The sequence below is a fragment of the Cinclus cinclus genome, chromosome Z, assembly GCF_963662255.1.
Source record: "Cinclus cinclus chromosome Z, bCinCin1.1, whole genome shotgun sequence".
Taxonomy (NCBI): Eukaryota; Metazoa; Chordata; class Aves; order Passeriformes; family Cinclidae; genus Cinclus; species Cinclus cinclus.
Window position 1 is genome coordinate 50,217,633 of NC_085084.1, and position 15,012 is coordinate 50,232,644.

The 15,012-nt window shown below is 35.9% G+C and overlaps 1 protein-coding gene across 1 annotated transcript in view; it reads left to right on the forward strand.

Moving 5' to 3' along the window:
* LOC134056145 (guanine nucleotide-binding protein G(q) subunit alpha) overlaps positions 1-15,012 on the forward strand; it is a 116,585-nt gene that overhangs the window by 35,007 nt on the left and 66,566 nt on the right. The window contains exon 2 of the mRNA XM_062512721.1: positions 1,760-1,944. Coding sequence (XP_062368705.1) covers positions 1,760-1,944 — 185 coding nt within the window. The remainder of the gene's footprint in view (positions 1-1,759; positions 1,945-15,012) is intronic.

Consider the following 15,012-nt stretch of genomic DNA (forward strand, 5'->3'; position numbering starts at 1 on the left):
AGGTAAAATTTTAAGAATGTATTGCCATGATGTATTTTTTAACTTGTTCTGTAATGAATGGATGAGGCTGTAAAAAGCACAAGTTGATACCATTCAATGTCTTGATCTCTAGGGAGATGATGTAACAGCCTTTTATTACCTAAATGGATCCTACAAGAAAGCTGGAGAGGGACTTTTACAAGGGCATGTAGTGATTGGACAAGGAGAAATGGCTTCAAACTGAAAGAGGGCAGATTTACATTAGATACTTGAAGAAATTCTGAAGGTAGTAACACGCTGGCACAGCATGCCCAGAGAACCTGTGTATGCCCATCCCTGGCAGTATTCGAGGCCAGGTTAGATGGGGCTCTGAGCAGATTAGTCTAATGGAAGATGTTCCTGCTTGTGGCAAGGGGGTGTTGTGAATTAGGTGATTTCTAAGGTCCCTTCTAACTCAAACCATTCTGATTCTGTAGTATGTAACATCACATTTGATTTTCTGGGAATGTGCATATAAAGAAAACCTGCATTAGAAGTTTATTTGTGTGCAGGAAATGGGAGTGATGGTTTCAAAGTTATGCTCGTGGTAAGGGCAGAAGTTTTTAGAGGCTTAGATTTTTGCAGTGTGTGCTATCTCAGAAATAGTTAAGGGTTACTCCTATAAACTGCACTGCTGCGAAACACACTTTTCTGAGAAGACACTTGAAGCATTTCTCTACGAGGCCTATAAGGCTGCCTTTGTCCTGGACATGAATATTATGGTACGAGGCATGAAAGCTTTACAGAAACAACTAAAATAAAGCCCAGGCTGAAAGCCTGAAAAACACAGCACTAAGCAATGCATTTTGTTTTCTGCAGAGCTGAGTAGATGGGTGAATGCAGGGCTTATGTAGCTGTGCAGATTCAACTCCTCCTCTTAAGCAAATACAGGGATAATACAGATAAGCTTTTGTAGACACAGATGAACTTGTTGAATTGGAGCAAAGGAAAAATGTTGTGTATTGTAACCTTTGTGAAGTTTCCAGCAAGCAGATCTTAACTTTAAGTTGACAAGTAGTCATATTTAATTAATAAACTACTTTTTAGTACAAAGTATAAAAAGACATGGGAAAAATTTTAATGGAAGGAATGACTGCTCATTAATAAATACAAACCAAATTTTAATTAACAGTGATTTCATATGGTTCTGAGATGGAAGCTAGATGGGCTCTAATTGTTCCAATACTAGCTTGGAACAAAAAAGCCGCAACCCAACCGCACTCCCTCAAACAAACAAGCAAAAAACCAAACCAACAAATACAACAAAACCGAAAATCCAAATAAACTGACACCCCTTCAAAAAAAAACCCCAAGAAACCTAAACACGGATATATTGGTTGCTAGTAATACCAGGTTACTGTAATGTTCTGAGAGTTAGCCTAGGAAGATTTCTTTTTCTTCCTCTCTGAATTTTTGTGATGAAATGTCTCATGAAGTTAGTGTATTGGACAATTACATCTTTAAGAAATGAACATTTTTAAATATGAAGTCATACATAGTATGTATATTTTGGAGTGTCATTTTGCTCATTAGTTTGGTTGTTAAATAACAATGCAAAATATAATTCAGGTTTTCAGTTGCTACTGATGCTGCTGTTTGACCCTGAGCTGGTCCTTGTGGTTTCCTTCCAAGCACCACTTGATGCTATTGAGCCCTGCAGTAAGCAAGCTGTCAGAATTGTGTGAAGAAAGTCATGTCTGTGTCCACTGGGTAAAGCATATCCTTCTTATTTGTCTTACAGGTACAGGAGAGAGTGGCAAAAGCACATTTATCAAGCAGATGAGAATCATTCATGGATCAGGTTACTCTGATGAAGACAAAAGGGGCTTTACAAAACTGGTGTACCAGAATATATTTACAGCAATGCAGGCCATGATCAAGGCCATGGATACTCTCAAAATCCCATACAAGTGTGAAAATAACAAGGTGAGATTTTTGGTTATTTCTGTAGCTGAAGTTTTTCCTCTTTTTTATTTTCTGAAATGTACTGAAGGTCTCAAAAAAATGATGCATCACAGAAGTGATACTAAAAGCTCAGAAGAAAGGGGCATTTCCCGTCCTGCATTTAGTTCTCTCCCTTTCTTTACTTCTACAACACAAATCTGCTTTTAAACAAGAGACCTCTCTTAAGATGCCTGAGACTGATTGATTGTCACAGAACAGAGGTTTAATGGCAGGCTGCCATTCAATTTCAGTAACTCTTGCCATTTCCTATGAGGCTGTGCTCTGGTTAGAGCACAGTTAAACCATTCTTGTGATGTGTAGCAAAATTTTACTGCTCAAGGTTTGCTATTACATTACAAGTGGAAAAAACTCAAATTATTAGAAAAATAGGTAAGGAGATGTGTGTGAATAGATTGTTAAATGTAAATTTTCTACACAAGACCTTAAAACAGTCAGAGTCTTCTGAGGCTGATGCTGCTACTGCAGTTTAAAAGGACAAAATACATTTAAAAGTTTCTGAAGTTCATCTCTAACTACCTTGAGATTTTACATTTTTTTAAATATTCAGATTTTGATAGTATGGTAACTAGAATAGTTCATCTCATTTTGTGACTAGAAATGGAATGCTTAAAATACACAGAAAGCCACAGAATTACATGTCTGTATCTCCCAACATCACAGTGTCACAGAATGGGTCAAATTGGAAGGGACCACAGTGGATCATCTGGTCCAACCTCCCTGCTCTAGCAGGCACTGTTTGATAACAGTTGCTTGAGAATTTGCATTTTTATGTTGATCCATTATCAGCAACTTTGTCAAAAGGAGAATTTAAGATCCGTGACAAAGTGGATGGCTCACCTTTCTTTCCATCTTGTGAAAGAGTAATTATTATCTAGTAGTCCTGGATGAAAATAATATTTTCTTTGATGAATTTCTCAAAAGTTATTTTATTCTATTTTTTCATTAAGAGAAATATCAAAGAGCAGCAACACTTAAAATAGGAGAAAAGCATCCATTAAAAAATGTGGTAAACTTGGGTTAATATTAGAATCTTTTGTGTCTAAACATATGAAGTTTAATTTTTAGAATTGAACTGCTGTATGTGTTTTAAGGCAGCTAACATAGAAGTAGGAAAGATAAAGTTTATTAGGAGATTAATGATGAGTTGTTTTCATTTGCATTTGTTGAGGTCATTGCAGATGATCATCACGTTGTTGGTGATGTAATGTTGCAATAACAGTAGTCTTGCAGGAGCGTGACTTCATGCCGTAGGAAGTCAGGAGGATCCCATTTATCAGAATCAGTAATGTTAACCTTCTTTCATGTACATGAAAAAAATTGAAAGTTTTGTAATTGGTGAGACTCAAGACTTAAATTTCCTAGTCCAGCTCCATGCTGGAGCTGTCTGTTTTCCCTTCATCCTCTATCAATCACAATCAAATGTCTAATTAGTTTAAAAAATGTACTTTCAGTTGCATTTCAGCCTTTTGGCTCCATGTTTTTGCTGACCTGAAACGTTATTGATCGTAAATTCAAAATTGGCGTTGACTGTCACTTTGCTGTAATATCTGGAAATCCTAATTAGATTAGGACTTTTTTTTCCCCTGTATTATATTACCGAGTATGTGTTCTGTCATTATTTTTTAGATGTGCTGACTTTTTGTTGTTTCTATATGGCTGAGTGAGTCAGGTGGGTTTGCCATAGCTGTATACACATGGCCAGAACTGTTCACTTTCTCTATGTAAAAGTTACTTTGCTGAAAATAGGCCTCTGTGCTCAGTTTCTAGTACGGGTACTTGCAGATTAAAATAAAAGTCGCCAATTACCAGGCTCTGAAGGTAATTCCTGTAAAAATTTTGTCAGGAATACAGGAAAAATCAAATGTACTACAGCACTGTGCCTAAATAGACGTGATTGTGGTCTACTACGCTTCGGCTTTGTATACAAGGTCACTTTACTTCAAAGCACTGAACACCAGTCAACAGATAAATCTGTTCCTTCGTTTTGGTTTTTTTTTTTTTTTTTTTTTGGTTTTTTTTTACTGGCTGTTGAAAACAAACTCATTAGCCGAGAAAACACAGGAAGGGCATTTCCTATTAATTTGAATCTCCTATCAGGAAGTGCTATCTCTGGAGAGAATATCTTGAAGTTTGAGTAACAGCGTATTTTTAGCACTGTAGCTGTTGTACCCTGTAGTTTAGAAAACTGCAGGTCAAGCTGGTATTGATGTGATTTGGCCTAAAGAAAAATTACCCTTTTTTTGGGTCAAAGTCTTCACATTCTGCAACAGACTTTGGGGCTACTTTATAAATGGTTTTCTCTTACTGTACCAATTTTCATATGTTTAGTTGTGATTTATTAAAATTGGAGTATTTTGAATCTTTGAATACTGCTGGAATTTGAAGTGCTGCCTTCACACCTAGCAGTCAGTTAAGTAGGTAGCTGTGCTCTTTGTGTGATGTACAACATCACAGCATTTACATTGGATTATTTTAGTGTAATCAACATAGCAGGATGCAAGTTCTAAATTTCCCAAGTCAGTTCATATGAGATTGTTTGTCTTCATAGTCATCTATGTAACTAAAGAGACAGACAGTGTAATGTGTTGTCCTATATTACAATAACCTAGACGGTTTTGGAAGATTCATTGTCACAGTAGTAAAAGCCAATTGAGAAATGTAACTGTTCAGAAGCTAATATCTCAGGACTGATGGTAGACCATTATATCATCAAAGACATTTATTGTTATGTGTTTAAATTTCAGAATGTGAGCTCTTCTGAGGTTTAAGATAATGGGTGAGCATGATCTCTTCTCTTAGGAATTTGTCATTGCAAATGGTTGCTTATAGACATTTTTAGTTTCCTTTTGAGTAAATTTTACTGTGCTTCCATTATTTCTTATTTAACTAGAAGTTGTGAAGTTGTTGTATGGCTTTTGGCTTTCAGGGTAGTAAGTGTTTTTAGGGGAAAGTGTTAGTTTTTTATAGAAATGTTTAGAAGCAATTCTGAAAATTGCCTGTCTTTTGCAAAATTTTGTTTGTAGAAACTAAGTCATGCAACTGCAGGTACTCAAATGCACGTTTCTTAAAAAACAAAATACAGGCTTATACTTTTTACAGTTTGTCTTTTTAGACAAATGAATCTACCACTATACTAAACACCAATTACCCCTGTTCTATACTATTACATTTTTATGAAATTTTCAAAGGACAAGTTGCCACTCTGTTCCCGCAGATAGTATCAGGAAGGCGTCACTCCATGGTGATTAACAGGCAGGAAACCTTATTTGAATCCCATTCCCATAATTTCCTGTGAGACTTCTTAAATATTCGTAACAATAAAACTAATGTGAGTAACCATAGCCTTGAAGAACAGGCTACAGGAAAGTTTTTCAAGAAGCTGGAAACATAAAACTAAGTTTTGTGGTAGACGTTTGCCGTTAAGTTTATAAGAGTGTTTTCTGATTAATTTTTGTCTGTATTTGTGTCTATTTCCTTTGGGAAATGTTTTGCAGTCAAAACGAGCAGATATCGGAAATGCTTTCAAAGCTCAAAATCTTACTGGCATTATATTCAAGTCCATAATTGCTTTGTTAGCCTGGTTTTTTTTTGTCAGACAGATCCACTGGAGAAAGCTAATAAAATTACAGGCAGAAGTGGGACAATAGGAGCAGGAATGGAATCAGATTGCGTATGTTTTTGTCTTGGGTAAACAGTTGGGGGTGTTAAGTGGTTTAGATCTCTTAGTGAAATTTGATGTTGAACAAACATAGTTTGGAGGAAAGGGCCTACTGCAGACACCTCACCTGAAAGAGAGTGTGAAGGATTGAATCTAGAGCAGTAGTGTGCAAACTGGGAGGGTAAGTCTTTCAGTTTAGAGGGGAGTTTTGTTAAACAAAAAAGCAAGAATTATTTTCTTGGGACACTGACATAAAATGCTTATTGCTTTAGAACAGGGATAATCAAATGGCTCTTCAAGCAGATGGAGAAACCTGTGTGATTCTTGGTTAGTATTTAACAATGCGTAATGCTTGGTTAGTATTTAAGTTTTCTGATGTGTTTCTCCAAGCACTCAAAACCAAAGTAAAATTACCCAGTAAATAACAAGTCTTACAGGAGAGTTAAATGTTTCTAATACCCGGAAGCTCCACAGACATTTCCCAAGAAATAGATAGCTGCAGTCAGATGACATGCAAGAGTGTGTAGAAGATTTAAAACATCATGGTCCTTTAACTACATGCATTCAGACAAAGGAACTGAAGATAGCTTGGCTTTTGTTCCCCTGGAAGCTGTAATGAGGGAGAGCCCATCTCTCTGATAGCTGTGTTTCCTCCCATGGGGGATATTGATCAGTATGCTTTAGGGATTCCAGTAAAGCCACAAGCAGTTTCTTCATGAGTGCTTTGTTAAGAGTCTTCTGTGAGGACTTCAAAATCTTAACTATGGAGCAGCCTCTCCTCAGCTGTCTTACTCTTTTTTTGTCAGTCATCTGCTCTTCTCCTTTCCTGCTTTTCTTTCTGGCACCTCCTCAGTCTTATATACATTTGACCTCAGCACATCTTTATGTACTTATATTTTGTCCTACTTTCTGCTGTTTTCCTTCTTTATATTTGAATAAAATTAAAATAAGTGAACAAAAAGCCCCCCATATATGTAGTAGTGTATATTTTGTTTTCCTAGTCACTCATTTGCTTGCTCTCTGTTTAGAGCAGAGGTCTCTTGCATTTATCTGTATTGCTCTAATATTGCTCTTGTTTCATCTTGTATTCTGCTTAAGAGTTTCCTACTTTATCCCAGCAGAAGCACAAGTTCTAACTATTTTTCCAAATGTGTGGGAAAGATGGTGGTGTATGAGAAGTAAGATGGACAAGCAGGGTTGAATGCTCCCATGAAGAGTTCAGAATACTTTATTTAAAATAAACGTATAGGTAAATGAACACTCTTCTCCAGTAAAATATATGAAATGAGGAAATTGTCAGCTTGCAGTTCAACATAAATTTGAAAATTAAATTTTAGCTACTCTTTTTGCAGAGCAAAAAAGATTTCTCCCTTCCTTTTTTAATATTTCATTTTACATGAAGCTCTTTGTTTGTTTAAATACAGACTTTTAAGTGATTAACTGCCTTTTGCTAATGAGATATAGTAAGTCAAATACAAAACCGCTTGCATGAGGCCTGATGGCCATGTTTTATCTTTACAGTTTCATTGTTTTACAGTTCCTGCTAGAGTGGAGAACTAATGAGTGATAATAATGTTGGCGGATTCTTGTAGATTTTGTGATCACTTACATGCTGGATAAAGGGCCATAAATGCAGGAAAGCATGCTTCTTGAATTTTTATTTTTACTCCTTCCTTTCTGACTTCTATTTTATGTAGATGTGTTGATTATTTAATTATTTTGCTTGCAGAGCATATTGTGTGTCTGAAAGGAAACGTTCACATGAGTGTGTCCTCTCGCAGTGAAGATGTGAAATTCACTCAGGGCAACTTTCATGTGTAATGGGAGTTTGGCATATATTTTAAGGTAGTGAGATTGTGTACTCTTGGAATGGTTCTGACTTTCTTCATGATTAACAGGCATTATATAAATACAGGTATTTATACAATACAGTTTTATAAAAATAATGCATAAACATAATCATATATAAGTACTTTCAAGGAGGAAATATTTTAAATTCATAGTTTCCTAATTAATTCATTTTTACAGGAGATAGACCGAGCTTGTCTAATACTTATTTCTAAATTAATTTCAGATTTGAGTATTTTTGTCATACTTTCCTCTGAAAATTTAAGGGAGTATTTACTTCTCACAGTAAGCTTTTTTGCTGCAATGTCTGAGATGCAAGCAGATTTTGTCTCATTATAAAATTCGGCCTTGGCTTGACAAAATAGTAGTTAAAAAATCCACAAAAAAAATCAAAACACAGCTCACCATTCCCTCCTTCCTTTCCCCCAACCCCCTTTTTTGTTTCTGAAGTATAATTTATTTTGTATTATTTGATGTGTCGCCCAGTAGAGATATTCACATCATTCTGTTGACCTCTACTTTTTCAGAAAGATTCTTCTGCTTTTTTTTTTCTCCCTGTTTAAATTAGGCTTTGCACATGAAGAGGTGATTACATATTCACACTTCCAATCACATGCCTGTTTTCAGGCTATGGGTCCATGTAGCTCTGCTCTTAGACTTTGTGTTCCCATTGGGTGATTGCATAAAGGTGAGTAATGAGGCAAGAATCCAGGGTTTTGCTTCTGGAAGAGTAGGTTGGCAGAGGAAGATAAAAGCATTACATTAGTAATGTTATATTTTATTTTTTTTTCCCTAACAGTTACATAACAAACAGACAATCACAAGACTAAGGTTGTGTGCTCCATCTTTGTCAAGAAAGTATAGAGATCTTGACAGTAGATTGTTTAACATTTTTTAGATTGCTGTGGTGGACCTAAGTTACAGCTAGTTAAGAAAATCACTCATTATGAGTAAGTCACTTTTTTGAACAGTGTCAAACATGCCAAAAAAGCTAAAAATTGGCTTGTAGGGATGGTTGCTACAAAGAGCTGCTTTCTATCATTTCTGACTCTCATGTCTCTCTTCATTATGCCTATCATACATATGAGTTTCTGAGACAAATGATACTGTGGAAAAGCTGTTACAACTAGAGTATTAGTTAAGGTCATTTCTGATGATGACTTACCATTTTTCTTAGTATGACCTACTAGTCCAAATTTGGTTTAATGTTTAGTTGTTAATCTTCTAAGCCAGTTTGTAGATACAGTGGACTAATAGGTTTTACCCTCAGTCATAAACCCTTGGAATTGGGTAAAACTGTTTTCTGGCACAGAATATTTTTAAACGCTTTTAATATATGTTTTTATTATTCTTTTGACCCTATGCATTTTTTAAAGCTGCTTTTATGCAAAGTCTGGATTGAAAAAGGATTTCATTAAAGCTGAAACATAACCCAAGAATTCATTAATTTTCTTTTGTTATTTTTTTCTTCTTTTTCTTTCTTTCTCTGTTACTCTTAACTTTTAAATACTGCCTTGACCTTTGAAAAGTTGAAAAAGTAATGATGAAGGATTGAAAATGAAGCCATTCAAAACAGTGCAAAAACATATCAGATATTGTAAATTCTGCTGTAGCCAGTAGTCTACAAATAAAAGAAGAGCACAGGAGAAAATGAAATGTGGTGGCATTTTTCAGAAATAGTTTATAGATACTTTAATTTAGCTGTGCAGTAGGAATATGGGGAAAAATTAACCTCAATACTTAGTCTTGGTTTTGGGAGTTTTTCAAACCACTTGCCACTTCGTAAGGAGCTTTTAAAAACTCTTCTGCAGTAAAACAAGTTAAGTGGCACTTTAATGAGCTTTATTATATAAATCATAATATAATATTTATAATATTTATAAAATAATTTCTATATAATATCAAATAATAAATAAATAATAAATATATAGACAATATTTATATATATAAATACAAAATTATATATAAGTATATAAATTTATAAATAACATATAAATAATTATATACAAATATTTTATAATATTTATAATTTTAATATAAATTATAATTAAATACAGATTATATACTCTATAAAGTGGCACTTTAATACCATGGAGGAGCTGTTGGTATTGAACTGAGACATCACTAAGAGACATGAAAATATTTCTAGTGTGTGTATCTACTGTTACATAAGCAGTATGAAATGGATTTTATTAAAAAAAGTTGGAGTTACTTGTGTCTGATTCAAACTTGCTTGTAAGGGAACGTGTTTAAGACTGTATGAAAAACTGAGGAATGCATGAATGGACACATCTTCTCAGAGGCTGCAGAGGAGCCTATCTACTGAGATAAATCAAGCATTCCTGAAAGAGAACATAGACCATGCAGGTGGTATTAAATTATGGTCAGAAAGGTTCTAAGAGCCCTTTTGTGATTTTGAGGGGATATGTCTAGTTTTGCAGACCTGTGTATTTTTAGAAGCTCTTTCAGAATTTCTGTAATTGTACTGTGTTGTGTATAGTTCATTTACTGCTTGAAAATCCTGCTCTATGATAAATGTCTAAACACTAGTCAGCATTTTTCCAAGCTGAGTCTTGGAGGTTTTTTAATTTCATCTGTGGGATATTTTAGTACTTCTGATAGGGAAAAGAAATTGTGTGTCAGTATTATTAGATTGATCGTGAAAGGCCTTGTTTTTTAAAAAAAGTTTTCTTTCTGGTGCAGCTTTTATAAACATAACCATCTTAACCAAAGAGGAGCATGACAGCAAAGCCTTGTAGCTCATGTCCTTGTGTGATAAACAGTGAATTGCCCTGGCTGCTGTTGCTATAGTGGTATACTCATTCACTGCTTTGCAAAATGTTCTAAATAGCAACTCCCTGCCGTAAAAACTACTAAATTTCTCCTCATTTCTTTCAGAAAAGAAGTGTATCTCTTCAAGAAGTAGTTTTATGAGGATTAATGATTAGTAGGAGCTATAGCTTGGTCACTCACTAGCTTTGTCGTTTCCTGATTCCAGTGGGGTGTGTATGTTCTTACTGGTATGTTTCTGCCTATCTGTTCCTTTTTGGATGCTTGTAAGCTTTTGTGGTCTTCCTGTAGAGCTTCCTGTGCACTGCTGTCTGATGATACCATATGAATCAGCAGTGTGGGTAGTGTTTTGCCTATCTGACAAATAAGGAACATGCAACAGCAATGTTTTTAGTTTTTCTTCTTTGAAGTCAGTACTATCCAGAGTTACTTTCTTAAGGCACACTGGGATGGATTTCTGTGATCCAGCAGGTCTTTTTTTATTTATCATCTTATGGCTAGGATATGCAGTAGAAAACAACTTTTTACGAATGCATCCCAGGCAGGTATTGTAAATGACTGGATGTACAGAAACAGATAGAATCCTTGCCAACATAAAATGCAGTCAAATTCTGGCTTTGCTAGATTTTAATGCAGTTTTTCATTGTGTCCTTCATTACTGGTCTAAACTACACAAGAATCACATTTCATGAGTTCTTGCCTCTTTTGAAAGGGATGAAAATTAGATTTCTCATGGGAAGTTACTACAATGAAAGAAAATTTAAATAAATATACCTTGGGGAGAGGGGTTGGTAGAGACGTGGGTGAAGGTAGGAGTAAAGTTGATATGTAGTCTGAGTTGCCAGGTTGCTACTTTGTAAAAAAAAAAAAAGGTTAGTCTCAAGAGAGTTTGTTTAGTAATGCTTTTCCAGTGTTCAGATGGTCTCATTAAGTCATTAGTCTTTGAATATGACACAGTTGTTTCTCAGCAGGGTATCAAGTCAAGTATTTCCTTAGCCAGTTGGTTTTAATTTTCTTTTTTTAATTTGGTGGTTAGATCTAACTCCTTGTATTAAGGTTTGCAGGATTTTTTTTCCTTTCACTTTGTGTATTCTCAGATTTTTTTGCAACTGTATTCAGTAGAAGAGTGTGAGGGAGGTTATTAAATGAGAACTCTTACACTGCTGTGCTTTGCCCCTGGTTCACATGCTGCATTTGAGCATTCAGACTTCTTAGAATTCAGTGAGTTTCTCAGGACAGTCTTAGTTTTCTCTAGCAGCAAGGGTAATGGAAGTAATCATGTGAATCAGTATTTAGCACAGCTTCATACAGTTGGAAAAGTAGTTGATATGACTACGAAACACAGGTTTCCTGATATAGTTGCATTTTCCGGCACCTGCTTCGAAGATACAGATTTATACCAGCTGCAGAGTTCCAGGGAATTCTACTACAGTTACTGTTAAAAACAGTTATTTCCAACTGGCTGAGGAATCCAACAGAAAACAATGCCATAATTTTTGGTCTGCATTTGGCAGCATCGCACAAAATATATAATATCCCTTCTGTACAGTACAGGAAAAGAAGGGACAGTAACTATGTCATCCTTACGATGAGCAGAAATGTAGTGCATGCTTTCACTAGGAAGTAATTTTGTCTTAGAAATTGGAGTTTACAGATATTTTGAAAGGCTGAGTAAAATACCTTAACCAGAAACCTACTGCATGCAAAATTCAGACATGTATTCACGTCTGTCTCCTATGCTTCACTACATCAGCAAATGAGTCTAATGAAAGAAACAATGATAAATCTCCACTGTTACAGCGTGTTACAGGTGCCATCATGGTTACCATTTATAAATAAAACCAGTAAGTGAGCTATTCTCTGCACTTCATAGAAATTTTTTTCGTCAGCATAACCAATTATAGAATCAGGGAAAGGCTCATCTCCTTTAAAGAATTCTTCTGTTCTATGGGAATCTTGCCATTCTGAGTGTTAGTCTCTACTGTCTTCATATTATAACATCTTCCTGTGTGGAGACCTGTACTCAGTAGAGACCAGTGGCTGTGCTATGCCTGAAATGCTAACAACTGGACCTTAAAATGAAGACCAGTGCTGGAAAAGTGTTCAGAGATGTTGTGGGGAGGCTCTTCAAAGGTCGAGCTTTTCCTCCCGCCTTTCCAGTATCATAACTGTGATTCTGTCCAGTGCCCCAGTCTCTCTGCCCTTTGCCCTACTTGCAGTAATCAGTCTTGTCCTGGGCAGCCACAGCATCAGCTCACATCCACTTTGCAGCACAGATTTGTAAATGCAAAGCAACACTAGCATGCTCAGCACATGCTGCCTTGGACCACCATGAGATACACAGTCTCTTTGAGCTAAGTTCTCTCGCACGCCTGGTGAGCTGTAGTATGGTATAGGGATCCTTTCTTCAGTCCCTGTCACTTTCACTGGCTTATATGGCCCTGAAGATGTTAGTTTTACCAGTAGTAAAACAGCAGTATAGCTAAGAGCCTAAATAAGGATCTTGGATGGTATCCCACAGCATTTAAATGAACACTAATGTTAGTTAATTCAAAAATAGGAAAACTTCAAGCAAACGAGTTAAAGTATGGCAATTGCCTGTTTTTACTTCCTCTTTCTGACTTCTGAATGAAACAAAACTGTTTCCTCCCATGAGGAAATGTATATATGATATACATTTTACCAAAAAGTATGACACCATTTTACCAAATTACTAGTCACTGCTAGTTTGGTGTTGTTTCAAAGTCTATATGACTGCAGAACTGAATGCTGGAATCATGTTGTGGCTCAGTGCCTTGAGCAACTGCACATGCACACAGAAGTACATGCTCCACAGTCTTAAGAATGGTTCAGAAAATGGACTGCAGTAGTTTTGGGTACGTGTTTCTTTTGCACAGCCTCGGGATCCCCACACTTACCTCCATTCCCCTGCAGTATTCATGTACTGAGATGTGATTTGACCACTGAGGGCTTTGATAAAATAGAGAAAGCAGGGCAGTGTCTGCTAGAACCACTAGCTGCTGCTGAAAGTTAGGTCAGCATGGAGGATGTTCTAGCTTAGCTTCAGGCACTACTCCAAGTTAAAAGCATCAGTTGTCAGGAGGGTATAAAGATGATTTATCACTATCTTACGCTTATCTCTTTTCTTTTGAATCTTTTCCCCTTCCCCTCCCTTAATTAATACTTAATTAAGTATTGTGTGGCTGATTTTGAGTTTCACCTGAGACCTCACATGCAACAACAGAACAAATCTAGAAAAGGTCACTAAGTCCATACCAGATCCTGCTGGAGGTAATTTTTAATGTATGTTTATACTGGCTTATAGGATTGTGCATAATTAAATATGCCTTTCACTGATCAAAACAAGAAACAGACAACTTCCCTGAGCTAAAGTGGTATTCCTGAAGCTAAAGTAAGAAACTGAAGTTCTGCTACCAGTTTTCTTTTCTTGCTGTCCTGATTTGTTTGTTGAAGATTTATTTGCATTTTAACTTGCAGAGTTTGATAGTATTCACCAGCAAAATCAAGATGGAAAGTATTTTTGCTGGTAAAAAAAAGAGGTATGTGTTCATCTTAATTTTGAGATTAAAAGTGAGCTGTTGGCTGTCAAGAAATTTTTCTCCCTTCATTGGTTTCTGAATGTAAGTTCCACACATTGTCAGGGATTTTGTTCTGCTTTTGAGTGTTCATTTTTTTAATGGTAAGAAACTTAGTTTTAAGAAGTGAAATTCTGTATTGTGGATGTGAAACAGCAGTGATTTAATTACCATTTAACTTGTAAGTAAATTTTTAAAGAAATTACCCTCAAAAATGATTGTTTTAATATTGGCTATGTACCAATTGACAGGAAAAAGAGAATCTAGCTTCAACGAACACAGTTTAAGACGAGTTCCAGTAAATTTCTTTTAATAGGACAAAACTAATGCTGCCTCTTCTGACATAAGTTTTTTTTTTTTTTTTTAACAGTTAAAACCAAAATCTACTCCTTGTTAAAACATGTCTGACATCATTTTAGAGCATTTTTAATAGGTTGCCAGTTTTTCTAAACATAAGGATGGGCTCTTGATATGTAAGCTACTAATTCTGCTTCCACTGACTCTTTTTCTTACTTTCTAAGGGTTGGTAAATCTGTCTTCTGCTGTGAGAATTTGTGACAAATGAAACCTACTTTTGGAAATTGCAGGATTGTGCATAGTCAATTTGTAATAAATAAATGTTAATGCTTTCTGTTACCACCCTGGTTTTTCTTCACATTGCCACCTCTGATCTTTTTAATCTATGCACTTGCTTTTTGACCTTTCCACTGTCTCTGTTTCAATTATATGAAGACAGAAGGATAGGTATTTACAACTGAGTAGAAGTTGGACATAACAATTAGGAAGGCAAGAATTATTTTACTCCCGTTCCTTCTAGTCAAATGCTGTTAACAGAAGTGATTTCTGCCTAGTAGATGAACAGTGAAAGCACCAGTTGAGATTTCTGAAAGATACTTCTAAATTGTACTGCCAGCCTTAGACTCCAGAGTCTGACTCAGTTAAGCAGTGTTTTCTTCCTCCTCCTCTACCTTGTCAATGTGAGTTCACAGTTGGTGGTGCGTGTGACTGCCCTACAGATAGTGTACTTGAACAATCATCACCTGTAGTCCATAGGGCAGCTAAATTTGGTGTACTGACAGTGGGATGCACAAGGCATGCAAGCCAAGCCCCTTCCAGTAAAAAAAAAAAAAAAAAAAC